Source organism: Sturnus vulgaris, chromosome 5, assembly GCF_052056855.1.
Source record: "Sturnus vulgaris isolate bStuVul1 chromosome 5, bStuVul1.hap1, whole genome shotgun sequence".
In the NCBI taxonomy this organism is placed as follows: domain Eukaryota; kingdom Metazoa; phylum Chordata; class Aves; order Passeriformes; family Sturnidae; genus Sturnus; species Sturnus vulgaris.
The window spans coordinates 12,351,276-12,370,912 of NC_142247.1; the positions used below are offsets into that span (position 1 = coordinate 12,351,276).

A 19,637-nucleotide genomic window follows, 5' to 3' on the forward strand; every position below is an offset into this window, starting at 1 on the left:
GTGCTCGAGCCTTTTGGCCCAGTTTAAAAGACTTAGCATTAAGGGTGGGGCTCCTCATAGGTATTAGTCACGAAGGATACTTTTTACCCTCAGAAAATAGCTGGGCGTTTTAATTCATTATTGCCTTATCAATGTTTCCCCATTTATTGCACATGTAACACTGCCTTTTTTCTCCCCTTGTTTACGTAAATCAGCCTCACTTCCAATCAAAAGTAGGCACAGCCTGTGATGTGCATAAGAAAAGAAATGCACGGTGCAGAATAAAGGGGGTAAGGAACAGAAATACCAGCCACTCTACATCCCATGTCTGGGAAAATGGTTTTGTAAATGGTTTATCAACAATTTCAGAATTTGCCTTTTTTCTCTTTTAAAATCATTGCTGAAGTAAAAACTTAACTTCTCCCCTGGCACAGTACCTTGATCTGCAAGGCTTGCTTCAACTTTTTTTGTTAAGACATTCTCAACTTGGACTTGCATGGAGAGAGACTGTTTATAAGAACATGGTGTGACAAGACAAGGAGGAATGGCTTCAAACTGAAAGACAGGAGGGTTAGATCAGCTATTAGGAGGAAATTCTTCCCTGTGAGAGTGGTCAGGCCCTGGCACAGGTTTCCCAGAGAAGCTGTGGCTGTCCTGTCTCTGGAAGTGTTCAAGGCCAAGCTGGGCAGGGCTTGGAGCACTCTGAGATAATGAAAGGTGTCCCTGTCCATGGCATGGAGGTGGAATGAGATGAGCTTTAAGGTCCCTTCCAACCCAAACTATTCTATGATTCTATAACACCTTTTTTTATAACATTCTTTTGCTTTTCTCAGCCTTGCATATACTTTCAGCATGCTCTTCCCTTCCTCCACTTTAATTCTTACATTTAACATTAACAGGTGAATAGCTGTGTAGCAAATGTAGTTAACTTCCTCCACAATTAATACAGAGGTAATCTGAAGCAGCAAACTGATTCTTCTCCCCCAACTCTGCCCTCAAAAAAGCCCATGTACAGTATTTCCATGACCTGTTCTGTGAGAAAAGTGCCAACATAGAACATGCAAATGCTCAGTGTTAAACTGATTCCTAGCCAAAGTTGTTTAAATACATTTAAAACAAGCAATAAACATAGGGTTCATCATGAAAGCTGAATGCTTTTATAAGCAGTCACTGAACAGTTCACTCTGCTGGTCCTGCTGAGGCATGGTGAATCTGGGAAGCTGTTCTGGGCCCTTCAGTGCAAGAATGACATTGAGGGGCTGGAGTGTGGCCAGAGAAGGGAGAGGAGCTGGCAAAGGGGCTGGAACACCAGGAGGGGCTGAGGGAGCTGGGGACAGCTCAGCCTGGAAAAAAGGAGGCTCAGGGAAAAACTTCTGGCTCTCTACAACTCGCTAACAGGAGGGTGCAGTCAGATTGGGATTGGTATGTTCTCCTGAATAACAAGGACATGGGGAAATTACCTCAAGCTGTGTCAAGGAGATTTAGCGTGGCTATTTATGAAAATTCCTCCTGGAAAGGGCCATCCAACCCTGGGACAGACTGCCCAGGGCAGTAGTGAAACCCTACCTGTTCTGATCTGCTTAAGGAGAGGACAGGTGAATTTTGCCCCAATCTAAAATTGCAGAAAGTGATGCCTAAAGAGGCTGACCTGGAACAGACGCTAGACAAAGTTAAAGGAATAAAGTAGGTATTTATTAAAAAGGCCTTCAAAGGATACACCTTAGGCAGCACAAGAGCCCGGCCACGGCTCCACCCAAGATGGACAGCGTGTCATGAGTTTTCACACTTTTATAAGTTTTGGGCCATTTACATATTGGTGTTAATTGTCCAATTACAGTTTCAGGTTATGAAGTCCCATCATCTTAGTTTGTGCTCCTCAATTCGCTGTTTTTTATGCTCTTTGGGCCTGAGGCTGTAACAGTGTGCTTGGTTCTCAGGCTGGAAAAGGATTGTTTAGTCCAACTACCCTGTGAAGAGAATACAGACTTTATATGAAGCTCAGAATCACACACTAAGGCAGTACAGAATCTAAAAAAATATGAAAGCTAAAACTTAAGGCATTAAAAGGGATTAGGTTCTCAGCACAGTGGAAAACAAGATTAAAACCTGAATGAGCTTAAATGCTGGAATCCAAAGCAATCATTCAGCTTTTTTTTTTTTTTTTTTCAAAAAGAAGAAAAGAAAGACATAAAATAGCAAAGCAGGAAAATGCCAAGAACAATTACTAGAAGCACAGGAAATGGGTTACCACCTCTATGAGTCCAGTGCTGGCTCCTAGAGTGCAAGGGGGAAAATCAACCCCATGAAGTCCCTCCAAGAGCTGCCAGTGAGTCAGCAGCAGAGCAGAGCCACGGCAGCAGGACCAGCAGGGTGGGACACAAGCAGCCTCATAGGAGCAGCCAGGACAGCACAGAACAGCACAGACAGCAAACACTCCAACACTTTGTAAATTCTGCAACCTGCAGAAGGTTGGGCACTTGCTTATAGAGTGGCAACATCATATTTACCTTAGAGAAACAGCAGGTCTGTGGAGAAATCCATCTCAGCTCCCTTAAAGTTCATTGGCTGCTCATTGGTATCCAGGAGAAGTTCCCTTAATGTATCAAAAAGTTTATTGCTTGCTTTTCTCATATATCAAAACTTTATTACTTACTCACCTGATGTACCAGAAGTTTATTACAAGCCATTTTAATGGCCTTCAAACAGAGTGCCTCATTTTCTAAAATAAACCAGGTTCTAAAATTTTTGTAAGAGGCTGTTCAAAACTAACTTTCAAAACTTAATATTCAGAGAGGCAATGGAGAAACATTCCTTACTTGTTCACTGTACCATCCCTGAAGGGGTTTAACAGCCATGTGGATGTGGCACTTGCAGACATGGGCTAGTGGTGGCCTTGGCAGTGCTAGGGGAATGGCTGGACTCAATGGTCTTAAGAGATCTTTTCCAGTTCAAACCATTCTATGGTTATAATAGCTTCCAGTAAACACAATTTCAAAACCAAAACTGCCCAGCACAACACTGAAAATTCCCTCTCCACCCAGACTGATGATTGGTATGGATTACTTAATTTATCTTAATTTTTTTTCCTTATTACTGTGCTATGAATACTACATAAACATATATTTCTGAAAACAAGGTCTGCAGTAGAAGAGTGATCGTCACCACCATTTGTTCTGCTTATGTTTTGGAGTTAACACCACAATGGCAAGATACCTCTCAATGACTAATGCACTACCACTTCGGAGCTTTATTGAGATTTTTTTCCCATATGCATTTTGTGCTTACTTTGATCACATTTTTAAAACTTCAGGAGAAAAAATGTTTTAAGATCAACCCCACAAAAAAACCCACATTACTGACTGGACTGTTTGTCTTATAAAAAATATTGGCTATGAATGTAGGCTAAAGCGTGAAGATTTTCAGAACTATCGAATTATTACAGAACTAAAGGCATTGTGTAAAAATTCAACACGTGGACAAACAAGTTGAAATACTTCCTGAATGACAAAATTAAAAAATCAAACACAAAACCCTTTGTGCAATTATGTTTCTACATTAATATTTACTTGTATTCAGAAATGAAAGGAAACTTTGAAGTTTAGCATAAATATGTTATGGAAGCCATTTTAAATTTAAACAAAACCAAGTGCAACTTAACAGTGTGTCTTGTTCAGGAACTTCTGTGACATCTCCATGTCATCACCAGTGCAGCATCAGCTCCACTTTTGAACTGAGATGCCATGCAGCAAAAACCAGGTTAATTTTAAATGCTGGGGGCTTCCCTTGGTCTTTACCTCCAGCTGTGTTTTCCTTTCCCATGAAAATCCATGCAAAACTAGAATTATCTGATTTGATTGTATCTGTTCTCTTTACTATTTAAGTATTTTAACTATTTAGGTATTCTCTGAATTATATCCTACTTTTAGAGTAAGCTGTAAGGCTGCAGAAAATGCTGAGCAAAATTGCAGAGTATCCTTGATTCCAATACAGACTTGATAATCTTGGAGCTCTTTTACAACTTTAATGATTTCATGATTCCATAAGGCAATTAAAAGCAATACAGTGCCAATCCTATCCAAATGAAATTTGGGGTGAAAGAAGAGAACTCTTTTGTCAGTCTGGAGAGGGGAAGTTCTTCCTAAAAAGATACTATATGGACAGCAAATTTCAGCGAGTGTCCAGACAGCAGGAGGGAAGATGCAAACTAACAATACTCTCTCATTTGACTGACAACGTGTTTTCCATCTCTCAGGAGTTCTCCCTGGGACCTAAACTCCTCCCTCTCTCACCCGTGATCCATTTTTATCTGCTTCTGCCTTCTCCAGTCTAGGCAGTTCCTAATTCTGTGTTAGATGGACACTACCAGGCAGGTCTGAGAGAACTGCAGAGACTCTCTCAGTTCTTGCCTTCTTTTGCCAGCACCACCCTAGCGAGGGGCAACAGCTGAGGGAAATGTCCTGTACAGACACTGGATCCATGACTGGAACATCAATTCAAGTAAATTTAGTAGCTCAGCCGCCATGTCTCTACTTCCAGTGTATAAACTAAAGTCTTCTAGAACTTACAATGTGGTCAAGTTCAGGCTGGGTTATGCCAGAGGGTTACTACCCTCATTTATATAGGGAATAGCTAAAGCTTCCAACAAAAAGTTGTTCTAAGGATACCTAAAGACCTATTCAAAAATCAATGTCAGTTTCTCACCCTCATAAATTGCTGGATGTTATCAGAAACTAATGGAAGAGAAAGATCCCTTTCTCTTCCACTAAGAGAAACCCATTCAGCCTAAAGCAGCACGAAACCCCCCCAGCCCACTGGAATAGTTATGCCTTGGCCAAGCTGCAAGAGACGGGAAGCGGCTCTCGCCATGGAAAGGCCGGTTGGCAGAATGGGGGCAGCTCGTCAGGACCCTGGACAGCACCGCAGGGAGCCGGCCGTGCGCTCTTGGCAAGGGGGACACACAGGGATATTAAGAAGGAAGTGGGAAGTCCAGGGAATCACAGAATGGTTTGCATTGCAAGGGACCTTAAAGATCATTCAGTTCCAAGTGCCCCCTGCCATGGGCAGGGACACCTTCCACTATCCCAGGTTACTCAGAGCCCCATCCAGCCTGGCCTGGAACACTTCCAGGGATGGGGCAGCCACAGCTCTGGCACCCTGTACCAGGGCCCCACCACCCTCACAGGGAACAATTTCTTCCTAAAACGCATTCTTCTGCATTACTCCATAAATCCCCCCCATTTAATATAAAGAAGTCTACACCAAGAAGACAGGGATTTCAAAGTCAATACTACCCAACGACACAGCTCAGGCTTGGTACAAAATCTGAGGATTATTTTGGGCAGAGCCTCACATTTTTAGCAGTTTCCCATTTGCAAATCAAGTGGACTTTTTTTTGATTCTCACTACATGAACGCTCACACCAACCTCAAAATACAGAGTGACTGTTAAATAAAGGTTGTGACAATGGCATTAACTGCATATGACTTTTTGGGGGGGGGTTGTATTTAAAAATGTATTTTACAAGCACTTAAGGCAAAAATAACTTAAATTATTAGAAGCATATTCAGAGCTTTGCAAACATTTCAGATTAGTTCTCACAACTTGCCAGAAAGCTCTTCCAGAATCTCTCCACTTATGATGAAAAACCAACTCCCTATTCTCTTTTAATAACAAATGGACCTTAAAAAAAAAAAAAAAATCTGATCACTATTGTTTGAAAGCACTCGAAAGCAATAAGATGGTCACAAGACTTGATTTGCCTGTTCTGCCCCTTTACAAACTCACTAAAGCTTGCTTTTTATGACTGATTGCTGTGCTGTATTAATCCCCAAGCATATAAAACGAGTCTATTGGAGACCAGGACTCCACTGGGGGAGGACAGGGAAGCTGTTGTCTTCCGAGAATTAATCCATCCTGGAAAATCAAAAGCCAGCCACTCACAATACAGTAATCAGCATGTTCTCCACTATGAAAGCCCGATGTTTCCCTTTTAGAAAACACAACTATTACTCCATTATGTACTAAAACATACAAGACTCTTTTTATTTTTTTTGGTGTTTGTTATTATTTGGCTTATATTTATGGGTTCGTGTGTATTCCATTGGTGGGTATACAACCATCAAGTTAAAATAAACCCAACCTGTCTATTCCCCATTGCTTAAAAAGAAAAAGGGACTCCCACTGCTTTTTCCACAACTAAAGTTCTCTCTGGATTTGCTTTGTGAGCAGGATTTTAACTCTTTATCACCCTAAATAAAAGGAAATTCTTTGCATTTTTTTCCTTACAGAGAAAGCCCAGACAGTCCATTTTCTGTTCAGAATAATATAATTTTTTAAAATCACTTTGTTAAATCATCTAACATGAGTTTCCTAAGTAGGGCACTAAAATAAGAGTGAATTTTTCTAATTACCACATTAAGAACAACTTCACTTTATTTCAGATACTATCACATTTGATGATCCTTTGTTAGCAAAAGTTAGGTCTTCCTTTTTAAAGCTGAATGATGCAGCCTTCCAAATAACCCCTTTTTTCCCTTTTTTGTAAGAGTAGAGTTCTTTTTTTTTCCATTTAAGTGCTAGAAGTATGAATCTTCCATTGTGTTATGGAGATAAAGATCAAAACCCTGACAAACCCAGCTCTAAATCTTATGTGACAGTAATGAAAATGCTAAATGAATTCTGGGCTAAACACAATAATTAAGACTTAAGGAAATCATTGAGAAGCCATGTGCTCAAGAAGAACCACAATCACATTTCCATTCAGTCAGCAAAGGTACCTACCTGCATATAACAGCACTTCAACACAATTTTTAACACCCAACAAAATATTCCTGTCAAATTATTTTTTAAAAACAAACAAATCAATTTGCTTATATTCATATTTACTCTTTGCTAAAGCAAAGAACACTCTTCTCCTCTACTTATTTAAAAAGTCAATAAAAGCAATAGGAGTTAGAGTCTTTGTCATTATTGCTCTTATCCCTTTTCAGACATAATTTATTTAATAAACAGCTGTAGACAGGAGTTTTGTATCCTTAACTTTAAAATCAACAGGTGTGTAAAATCCCACTGGGTCAATTCCATAGTCCCATCAGGTTGGCATGGCAGACATCAACATCCTTCTGTTAACTTGAAATGTCCTTAGTCCAGCTCTACTCACCATCAGATTTAAGCAGTACAATGTGTTTCTCAGAGTTCAAAGCAATGTGTACTTTTTTCCATTTTTAAACCAAAAATTCAACTGAAGGAGCAAAAGCTCATGCACATGGATGAATGTCTGTTACACATAATGTGGAGTTTAAGGACATGAACTTGCCTTTCTATTTAAGAATGGGATTAAATGTCAACAAGAACATGAACATGCTAATTTTTCTGAGACCTCTGAGTTAGATGTGGCTGAAGATAATCCAACTACAGTAACCATACAGAAGTACCAGCAGTATTAAGCTATAATTCCTGTTTTGCTTGTGCAGGGACGATAACATTTTTTGGCTTCCAGGGCAAAGCTATGGCACACACAGAGTTAACTGTGCCCTCCTCCCCCTGCCCCCCAGCTTCACCCCCCTTCTCCCCCATCTCATTCATGCCACATTCCACAGTGGCAGGGTCCAACAACAATATAGGAGGGTACCCAAAATGAAGAGGCAGGGCCTTCTATTCTTCTGCCTCTCTTGAATTAATTAACTGGAAATGAGTTTTGTCAATGTTTTGGAAAGGCAGAGGGGTGAAAAGAAACTGCTAGAATTAATCACAGTGAGAAACTACCTCTTCAGCAGTCTGCCAAAGTTCAGAAAACCCATGAGAAGTGCAAAATAAAAGGAAAGTGGGCTGACTTACTCTCCAAAGGAACAAATAAAATTCAAACAAACACCCAAGTCTCCAAAACAGAGACATGCCCCAGTGCAAAGGAATGCAGCATCTGTTGCCACAACAGCTTCAGCTTTGGTTTTAATATACTTGTCATGAAGACTGATAGGTATCAAGGTAGAAAAGAGAGTTTACTAATACTTATATAGACAAAAGGCACGTTGTATTTAATTCACTAAATATTTAAGTACATCCAACTTTGATGCTTATATAAATAGAGATATTTAGGTCCCATGATTGAAAATTACTAACTTTGCTTGTTTAGCCCTGACTCAGCACAGACCTTTTACATGAAGAAGGCAACCTGCAAAAGAGCTCTTTCTTTCTGTAGTTTTTAAAATGACAGTTATCTCCAGGTTCAACAAAGGAAATTATAACAAGTCGATACTGCACGTATGACATTCTTCTACTGATGAAAAAAGAAGTAATGAAATTCCAACCAACTGACAAGAAGGACCTTGTTTCACAAGCTGATTTATCCAGGTACATAGAAAATACACAGGTGACCTTTTGTTTACAGCAAAGGGAGGAAGAGGCATCATCTGGCAGTTTTTCTAAGAACAAACACAACAATTTCAACAGATCTGAAAAAAACTGGCTGCTGAGAAAGGGAAAATATTTTATAAGAGAAATACATTTTTAGTGATTTGACTACTGCTAATATTTTTGCTCAGGAGGGCTTTTTCCTGACTGACCGCAGAATTAACTTGTCATCTCGCTGCTGTATCTCCAAGCCCATCCTCTCGAGGGCAGAGCTGTCTGCCAGCCCCTTCTGCTCCATCTGTGCAATCAGTGCCTGGTTCCGCTCGTTCTGTTCAGTGAGATTCCGGATCGCATAAATTGCCCACTGGCTCACAACTGTTGGGCAGAGTTAAGGATTATGTATTTATTCAAAGATGAAACATTGTTTGTTTTGATTTATTACTGCATCCACCTCCCCCAGCCCTCCCCCAATCCCTTAAAGTCAGAAAACTAGTAGAAATCTAGGTTTTGAAAAAGTAAGACGTTTACAAGTGCTGACACCGAACCTGCAAATACTTGCATATGAGGCAATTTAATTTTAAAAGATGTATGCCCCTAAACTTCAGGCAAATTTACTAGGGTTTATGTTGAGTCAAAAAAACCCCAGGCAAACGAAAAACCCCAACCAAATGAACTGCAGGAATTAAAAGACATACTGTTTTAAACCAAAATTACAGTCAATTGAAATGTTCCAATGATCTTCCTAGTGAATTTAAGTAAAAAATATGTCAGTTCTTTATGATTTGAATATTTCGACATTACACTTCCAAGCACGGGCAAATAAAATAAGCTGTACAACATGCACAGGAAAGGTTACTATTATTTTCACTGCAAAAGTTGAAGACATCTAGAAAAAGACAACCAGGTTAATATCTGAAAATAGCACAAATAATGTCGAAGACACTTAAACTTCTTGAGCATCTTATAATACCTAAACTCAGTCCTTTATGCCTGGGTGCTTTTACACACTTGCCAGGAGACCAGACACTATGATCACTGGCAGGGAGCTCCTGCTGATGTTTAAATGGGCACAAGCTGCAACTCATTCACCTCCCAAGGTGGTCCCTGGAGGCCAGGATTGAGGCACATGTCAGGGATGCAGACAAAGGATTTAAATTCCCAGGATTATCAGCCAGGCATCTTCCAAGCAAACTACAGTGTTCATTTTATGAAGTGTCAGAGATGTTGGTCCCAATTCTGCAGCTGAAAAGTTGTTATGATATAATCTTTCCCAAGTTACCCATACAGGAGCCAAGCCTTTCTGAATCACATGAGTGGTTTGCCTGCAGGGCACCAATTATTTACTACATGTAGCTTCACATCCAGTAGAAGAATATGCATAATTTACTCATCTCCTTGACGTCTTTTGGGTTGGAGAGCATCTAAGCACAGAGATAAATGTTCTTGTGGGCATTTGCCAGGGGGTGACAGGAGGGGAAAACTCAGACAGAGGGGAACTTCAGACAAAACAACAGAAGAGAGGAACTGGACTTAAATAATCTTACACAACCTCAACAGAGAGAAGGGTTTAGATGAAGAGTAACTTGGACACAAACAGAAGGGAACAGCCCTACATTGGCATGTGTCAGTAAAACAGCCTTTGTGTAGCAGTTTATATTTATTTTCAAATTCAGGAAGTCCAGAATTGAAAATCAAAAATAATAAAGTGTTAACTACTATGGCGCCTCTTTTTTTTTTTCCTGATAGACCTCTTAAGACTTTGTCAGGAAACATGCTGCACATTTTCTTAATTCAAAAAAATTCCAGCGTGAGGTAATGACAGAGGAGAGAAATTAAGATCAAAACAAATTATGCATCACATCAAAGCCTTAACAGGTGAATACAACAGAGAATATCAATATATTCTCTTCTGTCAGTACATCACTACTAGAATTAAGTAAAAAGACAAGTGCCAAGCTACATTTAAGTTGCATAAACTTGGTTTTTAAACTGAAGATTACACTTGAGTATATAAAACAGTAAGATGCTGAAGTAATAAAATCATATATGTGCAGACTCTCACTCATTAGCACCAATGGTGAGAACAGATTTCAGACCAGCAAAGCATGCAAGCTGGTGACTGGAGATAAACCAAGGCTGACACCCAGCAGCTCTTTTCCAGGTCTGATTTAGGGAATGTCACGAGTGCCAAAAAGTAACATGAAGTTCTCCCAGTGGACTATAAAAAACATCCTACCACCCTCCTGGCTTGGCTCCTGGGATGAGAAACAGACTTTTCTTTTTGTGTTCCTAAAATATGGCTTCTGCATAAAATACGGCACTTGCATAAAAGCATATTTTCTACAATATTAACAGCAATTTTCAGAGAGTGACAGCTCTCAATCACATAAAAATGCCACACAGACAAAAAACGTACTGTCAAAACTTTTGTGTGTATTAGCCTTGAGAATGATCCTGCTAGTATAGTCTTTATGTCCTTGAACACAAACTCGCTGCTAAACCCCATGGCAAATGCTCTTTTCCTATTACCAGATCCATTCATGCTTACATAATATCTAAGACATTCCCATTATCTTATGAACTCTATCACCATTGTGGCATTTATCATTACTGACTACTGTAGCTGAAGCTGCAAAATGGTTTCAATAACATTTTCACTCCTTCAGAAACCCCTTTCTGTGTGGAGGTTTTCCATTGTGACCACACCATGAATATTCATGATCCCCTTGTTCGAATGCTGGGGAAGGATGAGGCCTTTGGACAGCTGGGAGCAGACCCTGGCAGACTTGAGTGTCTGCAGAGATTAAAGCCAGTCCCCAGCTAATACTCACATTACCCTCTCGCTCCTCTCCAAAGACAGAGACACAGAGAGAAAATTAAACATATTCGAGAGTCTCTAATCCTACCTACACTTTAGGCACTTTATTGTATGCTCAGCTTTAGAAAGAGAGCTTCTAAAGTTGCCATAGTTACTACAAATACGAGCGTGAGCCTGTTTGTTGTGAAACTGCACCAAAGAGAAGCAACACAGCAAGCACAGTCGATCTGATTGCACAGACTCGTCTAGAATTTTCCAACTGGGCATATTAAACTCTCAAATAAATTAATATTATAGAATCGTGAAGATTATGGTATTCTGTCACAGGGAAGATGGCATTCAAAAGGAAGAAAACAAATAATTTTATTTTGCAAAAGCCTCATGACTAGACTATCTGTGCTTAGGGACTGAAAACAAACATTTCAATGCATTTATAGCAACACTTTTCCAAAAGCCTTCAGTACTGTATACTTTGTGATTCCCATGCTATTTTGACATATACAAATAACAAAACTGAATCAACTTGCCCTGTCTTCCATCCTTAAACAACATCCTCATTCCACAATTTAAAATTTAAAATCGTCTTCTGGGTCATAACTTTTATTATGGGGAGAGGGGAACACAAAGAGAAGGGAAAAAAGGTGAAGAAAACTGTCCCTTAAGGATGAAAAAATGTTACTATCTGTAAGCCATGGAAATGTATGCCACTAAATCCTGTTTAAGTTCTGCCACTGACTGCAAAGGGAACTTTTCACAATTCTCCCAGTTCTTTTCACTTGGATTCTGCTGTAAGAGGTTGCTGGAGTCAATGCAAGAGCACAGTGACTGGTTTGTAAGCTTAATGGGGTGTGAAAATACAACGATGTCCTGCCAGGAACCACTAACCAATACTGCTGGAGAGGACATACAGACCATTTCTCAGAGAGAGCATTCCACCTTCTCATTCTTAGTCCAATTGGAACTTAACATTATTGACAAGCCCACTGCAGCCACCAGGACCCCAATGAATTGTTCTATAAAGCAATTTGGATTCTATGGATGACGGAGAACAGAAAAAATTATTAATGAGGTTAGAAGCTGATGAAGTAGATAAAAGGCAATGCACAAGTAATCTTGGAAGTATGTTGTATGTTTCTTGAAAAAGGCAAGTTTTAGAAGCCAATTATTATCATTAACTAATACAAGATACTGAAGAGATGACAAGGAGAATGAAATACGCACATCTGTTTTCCTAAGTCATAGTTATTAATACTGAAGGATCTCTAAATATAACATTCTTATTGGAGAGTTTGATTTATTACAGAGTGTAGGGACTTCTCTTTTTTTAAATTAGACTGTTTCCTGCACTACAGTCAGTTCTCTATAACTAAATTATTACTTATGAACTTTCTTCCTTATGAGTAAGTAGGTCTTATTCAAAAGAGGGTTATCTTACCCAATCCCATTACCTCATTTAAATCAAAATTTTTATTATTTGAATAGCAACTACATTCTAATCAAATACAGGAAGAAATACAGAGCTTTATTAAGTTGGAACCCTTGTCAGATTGGAACCCTTGTCAAATGGGTTGTTTATGCAATCCATTTCTTAAAGCCACTCATTTTTTCTAAGAGCTATGCTGAAACAGGTCTGTAGGACTAAAACGCAAAGATAATGAAAAGACAATATTTGTATTGTACAATAATTATATTTCTTTCTGGCCTTCAACAAGTAATCCAATTATCACTAGAACATCTGCAGACTGGAATGAAATACTGAAGCATCACTTAGAGTCACTTCCACTTTCCACTGACCGGATGGCACTGAAAAGACATAAATCATTTTTCTTTACAGTCTTTCAGTCCTTTCAAGCACTTTTGTTTCACAGCACCTTGAAGATAATTCCTCCCACCACTAAAGGAGGTCTCTATACAACCACACAGGTGTTCCTCGGAGTTTGGAGCTGTGAGGGACCACATCAGACAGTCGGGACTTTGGCCCCTCACCACCAGCTAAGCTGCTTACAAAGCTCTACAAGTTTCTTTCTGTTGGGGGTTTTAGTAGTTTAATGAAGTTCTAGAAGCTGTATAAAGTCAGAGCAATTCCTTACAATTCCTCTGTATTTTTATGTGACTTCAACCTGTGATTAAGACATTACCAAAAATTAATAACAGAAAATGAACGAATTAAAAGTTTCATCTTAATTTACTTATTTTCAAGAAGCTAATTTATATTTTTAGGATTAATGCTTTAGACTCTGTTTATACTTGGCATTGCATTACTAGCACCAGAAAACATCAGGAATTCATCCTATACAAACTTAAAATATTTTGCCTAGAAGACAGGAGAAAAAAAGTCTAGAATATTTCAGTTGCCTGTATTTTCACTTATTTCACAGCTGTTCTTATCACCTATGACTGCAGTGACCACATTCTGGGTTTAAAAGCTAGAAATGGGCAGTACTGTATAAGCTGGGAATGTCCCTTCCTGCCTGCTCTGCTGGACTTTGCTCTTACAGAGCTGACACAGCACAACCCATCCAGTCTACAAGCCTCCAAAACACAGAGGCACCACTGGATGCTGGCAGAGGCATTTATTCCTGATCACACTTTGCAGGGATAAGGTCTGTAACACTGGGGATGTGAAAGCAGATGTTTCTGCTGCAGGCAACTCTCACCTGGTCCAAGGGATCAGGCAGAGGGTTGGACCATCCGGTACCAAACAAGGATCCATCTCCACCACAGCGTGGCAGCAGAGCCTCACTGGACAGCACGTGTGGCATGAGGAGCTTGCAGCCAGCCCTTCCACTCCTCACCTGCAGCCCTCCCTAAAGGGAGCTGCTTCCACAAAATAATAAAATAAAGACAGAAAGCCTATCCCCAAAAGCTTGAACTGGGGTTTGCAGGTTGAATTCCGCCCTGCACAGCACGGCTTTGACAGAGATTTTAAACTATACTATCTCAGAAGAGACAAATGGACAAAACCATTTGGTTTAAAGGCAACAAAACAGCTTCAATACTAGGGCAATATTCTCTGTAATTCACAGCCTACAGGCAACAGGGAACATCCACAACACAAAATAATTGTACATTAAATACTTTTTCCAGTTCCGAAGCCCTCACTATCCTCCCATGGCAGTAGTGCCCTCCTTGCAGACAAACATCATCCTTCTGGCTACTTGCATTTATCTCACTCCAGATGTGAGCAGTCTACCCACGATCTGCAGTGATGAATCCATTTCTTAAAGTGTGCCTTGTGGGACACAGGCTTCTTTAAAACAGGACTTACACCTTTTGTATAACCAGCACACAAACATGTTAAACCTCATGGATGACTTTCAGCGACAATTCATCCATATAAGTATCTGTGGCCAACAAATATACTTTGAAGAGCAGGATGGACTATTAAATCTCTTTTGCCCAACTCTTCTGCACAAACACAGATGACCAAATGTCAGCTTCTCTTGAAATCAAGCCTGTTTCATGCACAAGATCTTTTCATGTCTTTTCTCTGAAAAACTTTCAGTGCTGAACGGGAAGATTTCACTGTGTCCCTAAATAATCTCACTCATTACGGCCTGTGATTTATTTCTGGCTTAGATTTGTTTAGAATTGTTTCCAAACATGGCTTTTCAGCATAGATTAAAAAAAACAATTCCAAGATCATAACCAGCATTTGGTAAAGTATTTTTTGCATGAACTAAAGAAAGAAACCAAGGGAGATATTCCAAGGTTTCCATGATTTTTGTATCTCTTTCCTCAATTCATGATTTTCAGCATCCTTTCTGAAGGACAGGCACCAACATACTGACAGCCAGGGCAGATTATGAGGCTCATTTGAGTTCCAAGGCTTCCCTTTTTTAAACTACATCCTCACATAGCTAAATGGCACCCTATATTCCTTAAATGGGGTTCACTACTTCAGAAATTTGAAATTTAACAAGACATTAATTACCTAGAGTCATATAGGAATTTTTCTCCCTAGACAACTGGTATTTCTGGGTTAACAGTTCTGAGCAGTATTATGCATCCAGATTGCTATTAGTCTTTAATGCCTGCCAACTAAACATTTAATCTATATTCTATGTGCAGCTTTTCATGTTCTGAGGGACTTAAAACTAAGTGCCAGAACATCTTAGCATACTATGAACTTAAACAAAAAATTTGGGCCTAGCACTTCAGAGCTACTAAAGTCATAGGACACGTTTAGCTCTGTCAGGCTATTTTTAATATAATGTCTCTTATGCCAAAACTTACAGAACTTTAAAAAAAAATTAAGCCATAACCTCCAGCTTGTTTTCCTTTTTCCTTTCCTCAGACTTGTAATACTAGCTTAAAACCAAGAATATGACACATTCATTTTTTGCTGCTTAAGCTGCCAATTTTTAAAAATTATGACTTACATTTTTAATAGAAACCCATAATTTATGAGCAGCTACAGATCATCTGGTTTTAAAACAGAAAGAATCACAGTCTTGATCGATATCTCAAGCTAGCACTTCACAGTTAGAATATTCAGTTCTTTCTGTCCCTTCTTTTACAGTAATTCCATTTTAAGAGTTCATACCTAAATCTATTAACTATCTGTAAGAGGTACCAGAGTTAGCAGGCTGATATGTTAAGAATCTCCAACTGCTGTTACCTTACTGTTAAAAATGTCTTACCTTATCTCCCCTTCACAAATACAGAAAAAAACCACAACATTTAATGCAGTTGAAACTCATGTCTCAAATTACAATTAACACCTACCACAAACACTGAGATGTGAAGCAAGGAAGCACAGAAAGATGGTAACTGTGTTCACAAACTGATCATAAGACAGGCTGTAGTCCTTTTAAATTTCCCAGGACATGGAAAGAAAAAGGCTCCACCTTTACACAGAAATATATTAATGTCTATTCATGTGCATACATATAGAAATAAACACATTTTCTAAAATGCTTTAAAATGGCAATTACAGCAGTCAAACAGCTTTCAGAAATTTGGCACTACACTTAAAAAGCCAATCTAATTCATGCCTGAGATGTGGTCAAGCTAATTATAATTCCCTCTAAGCCAGATGATGAGTTGAGCTGACACAATTTGCACTGAAGCTCTTTCTCTGTTTAGAAATGTTAGAGATTCATCCATTTATATAAATCCAACAAGGATTTTATGCTACCTTATCTTTCAGCACAGTACATGTGTATTTTATTGATTCAGGGTCTCTGAGTAACTTATGTGGCATACCTTCCCCCCTGCTGCATATGGTTATTTCAAATGTCACTTTATGACAAATAATCAAAACACTGAAGGTAAATGAAACTCCAGTTCCATGGTCACAGACACCAAACGATGCCCAGTGTGCATCCAAAAATAACAACCATTGAATAAATGGGTGTTCTGAAAGATGCAACTAAATTATAACCACGTATTTGTTTAGCAAAAGAGCCATTAGCCACAATTCTATCTACAATTTCAGGGAATGGCTGCATCTCCTTGAGGAAATCTCCACACTCCAAGAGAAAGGAACAAATCCACAAGGCAAGTGGAAAGGACTGCAAATAAATCCTGAGTGAGGAAAGAAAGGTAAGTTTTTAGAAACCATTTGCAAATCGAAAGAATAAAGTTTAACCAAAGATCTGAGGAAGTGAGAGCAAGCAATTTAAGGCTCAGGAAGGAGCTACACAGGAGAACACATTCACCAGCTGAAGACAAAACTGTTTTAATTACAGTGATTGAAAATGGGGCAACAGAAAAATGTCAGAATAAAGATATTATTCAAAGCATTGGCCAGATGACATCCAAATATTCTTTGGAGGCATGCACAAGAAAAAATGTCAAGAAGACAGACTGAAATATGATAAGGTGGTTGTAGAAGGCATTCCATTCTCAACAATATTTCTGAACCACTCCTAGCTTTACTTAAAAAAACCAAAAATCTTTGGCTCTCAAATTTCTAGTGCTCCGTCTCAGCCCAGAGGGGAATTTTTCAAAAGTAAGTCTACAGAAAAATCAAGGAAGCTGTTTGAGCTATAAAAGCAGTGAAATACTATATATTTTCTTTTTTTTCTTTTTTTTCGAGTGCTCCTGATAACTAAAGATCTGCTTTCTTTCAAGAATTCAAGTCTGTCATGGATTTAAATCCACCAAGAGGATTAGAAAAGAGGACAAATATGACAATATTTGGTTTAGAAATAGAGTTATTAACTTAAATTCCTCACTTTTACATGCATGAATTGGTGCCTACAGAGATTACGCCTCACAAGGGATTAGAAATATTAGAATGTAACATTTGAAAGAGCCTTACTGCATCCTGTATAGCTCTCTTAGATTTCCTCCAGCTTTAAGAGGGACCCTGTACATCATATGTTTCTTAATGGTGATAGCTCAGTAGAAATGAGATACTGAAGAATAGATTCATATTCACATCTCTGCAAATCTGTGTTAATATTTTATAAACTCTCAAAGAACTCATTATTGACACCACCACTACCATCACCCAACTCTGAAGTTCAGTATTTTAAAACTATTTTAAGTATTTTCAGTATTTTAATCATCCTACAGATGCTCTAAAAAAAAGAATTTTAGGAATTATACAATCAGCAACCAAAACATACCATTAGAATTTGTAACTTTGTTAAATGATAAAACACAAAGCGTGATCTGTGGTCACTTCTGGAGGATAAAAAAGGTTAGTGTACTGCACACTGCATTCTTTCTGTGGTCTAAAGGATTTTTCATATAAGGAGAATGCTGCATTTGACAGAAAAGTTTTCCTGGGGAACAGTGTGGAAGACAGAATTAGTAATGTAGAACACCTCACATGAAAACTTCATATTTTTATTTCCATTCTAAAATAAACATTTTCTGGCAATAAATAGTTGAGAACTGCAGTCTTTGTGTCAGAATTTAGATCTATCATGTATACTTAATGTGGTATGCTTTTTCCTTGGTTCTCCACCTTTAGCTTTATTTTTGCCCAGAAGAGTTTGCATCATCCAGAAAAGATAAATGAGTTTATGACAATAACATAGAAGTTGTGTTATCCCAACTCTTCGGATGTGCAGCCAAGATTAAGCGAGATTTAAAACAAGATTAGGTTACTCCTGTGCCCTTTCCAACAGGGAGCAGTACTCAGCTCCTCCCCCTTTGGAGTTTTGTAATAATCCCACTCAGGACACTTCAGGCAACATACTGAAAAATCTACTTGGAGTGGAATTGAGATCTCTTTGGCCAATTAACGCTGATGTAAGAAAAGTCTGGATAATTTGGAAATGTTTTTTTCAAGAGTGTAAGAAATACCCTCGATAGATAGTGACAGCAGTAGGCACTGGCAGGCAGGAGACTTTCCCAACTACAACCAAAAGTGGTGTTTGAAAATAGCTGTTTGGCTGAAGCCTCTTGGGAATCACTTCAGAAACTAGCCTGTTAAAAACCCACCCTGATACAACATTGAGGGATTCCCTTCTAAACCCATACAGGCCCCTTGTCTCCCTTAGCCACTAACAAAATAAAGCTACAAAGAATTCACAGCAACTTGCAGAACAGGGCAGGATTTCGTCTCTTGAATAAGGTGAAAGCAATAAGCTCCTCTCAGACTGTTCTTGCACAATGAATAACCACACTTGTACCTGTTCCAGCTTCTCATCTGATCAGTTCTTCTCTGTACCTTACAGTTACATTCAGACAGAGCTCAGGTTTGTGCATATGTCACAAATCAGGAATCCTCCACTCTCTCTACTCTTTAAAAACAATTCTGAGCACACAGGAATTGAATTAGTCGGAACTGGAGCATGGCAACACAGCAACTTCTGAGTTTCCATCTATGGAGGAATCATGAAATAGAATCACAGACTCGTTTGGGTTGAAAGAGACCTCATAGTTCATTGAGTTCCAAACTAGTTCCAATTCTAGTTCTAAACTCATCTAATTCCATGGGCAGGGACACCTTCCACTATCCCAGGCTGCCCCATCCAACCTGGCCTTGGACACTTTCAGGGATGGGGCAGCCACAGCTTCTCTGGGCAAGCTGTGCCCGTGAGAACAGGTAGAGTTGGCTTCCACACAGCTGTTATTTTATTTTGCCTTTGGCTCTATGAATGAAGGGCTCAGGCCAACTGATTTATGTTCTTAATCTGTGCTGACAAGTCCCATTCTTCTACTGCTGACCCCAACCACTGCTTGTTAAAGAAGATGTTGATAGAAGATGTCTGCAGTGCTCTGTGTCATCCCTAGATGACACAGAGCAACCAACAACAATGCAGAAATGAGGCCCTCTACCAAAGAATACACTCCCCCTTAGCCTAGATGGCATTTAAACTTACTTGTGCAGCAAAGCAAGTGTCCCTGTGAGGAGGAAAAGGGTAATTCCATAGAATCACAGCATGGCCTGGGTTGGGAGGGCCAGGTTCTGTCCAAGTGGGCAGAACTTGACTGGGCAGGAGGAGACCATTACAATTCTCATCAGTTCTGTGGATCCTTTACAGTGATCGTATAATAATGTGATTTTGTTTATGCTTATGAAACTACA

The 19,637-nt window shown here is 39.2% G+C and overlaps 1 protein-coding gene across 2 annotated transcripts in view; it reads right to left on the reverse strand.

The window, feature by feature from the left end:
- Window positions 1–7,900: 7,900 nt before the first annotated feature.
- ATXN10 (ataxin 10) overlaps window positions 7,901–19,637 on the reverse strand; it is a 92,308-nt gene continuing 80,571 nt past the window's right edge. For both annotated transcript variants that reach the window (XM_088164860.1, XM_088164859.1), the window contains exon 11: window positions 7,901–8,703. In XM_088164860.1, coding sequence (XP_088020986.1) covers window positions 8,516–8,703 — 188 coding nt within the window. In that variant the 3' untranslated portion in view covers window positions 7,901–8,515. The remainder of the gene's footprint in view (window positions 8,704–19,637) is intronic.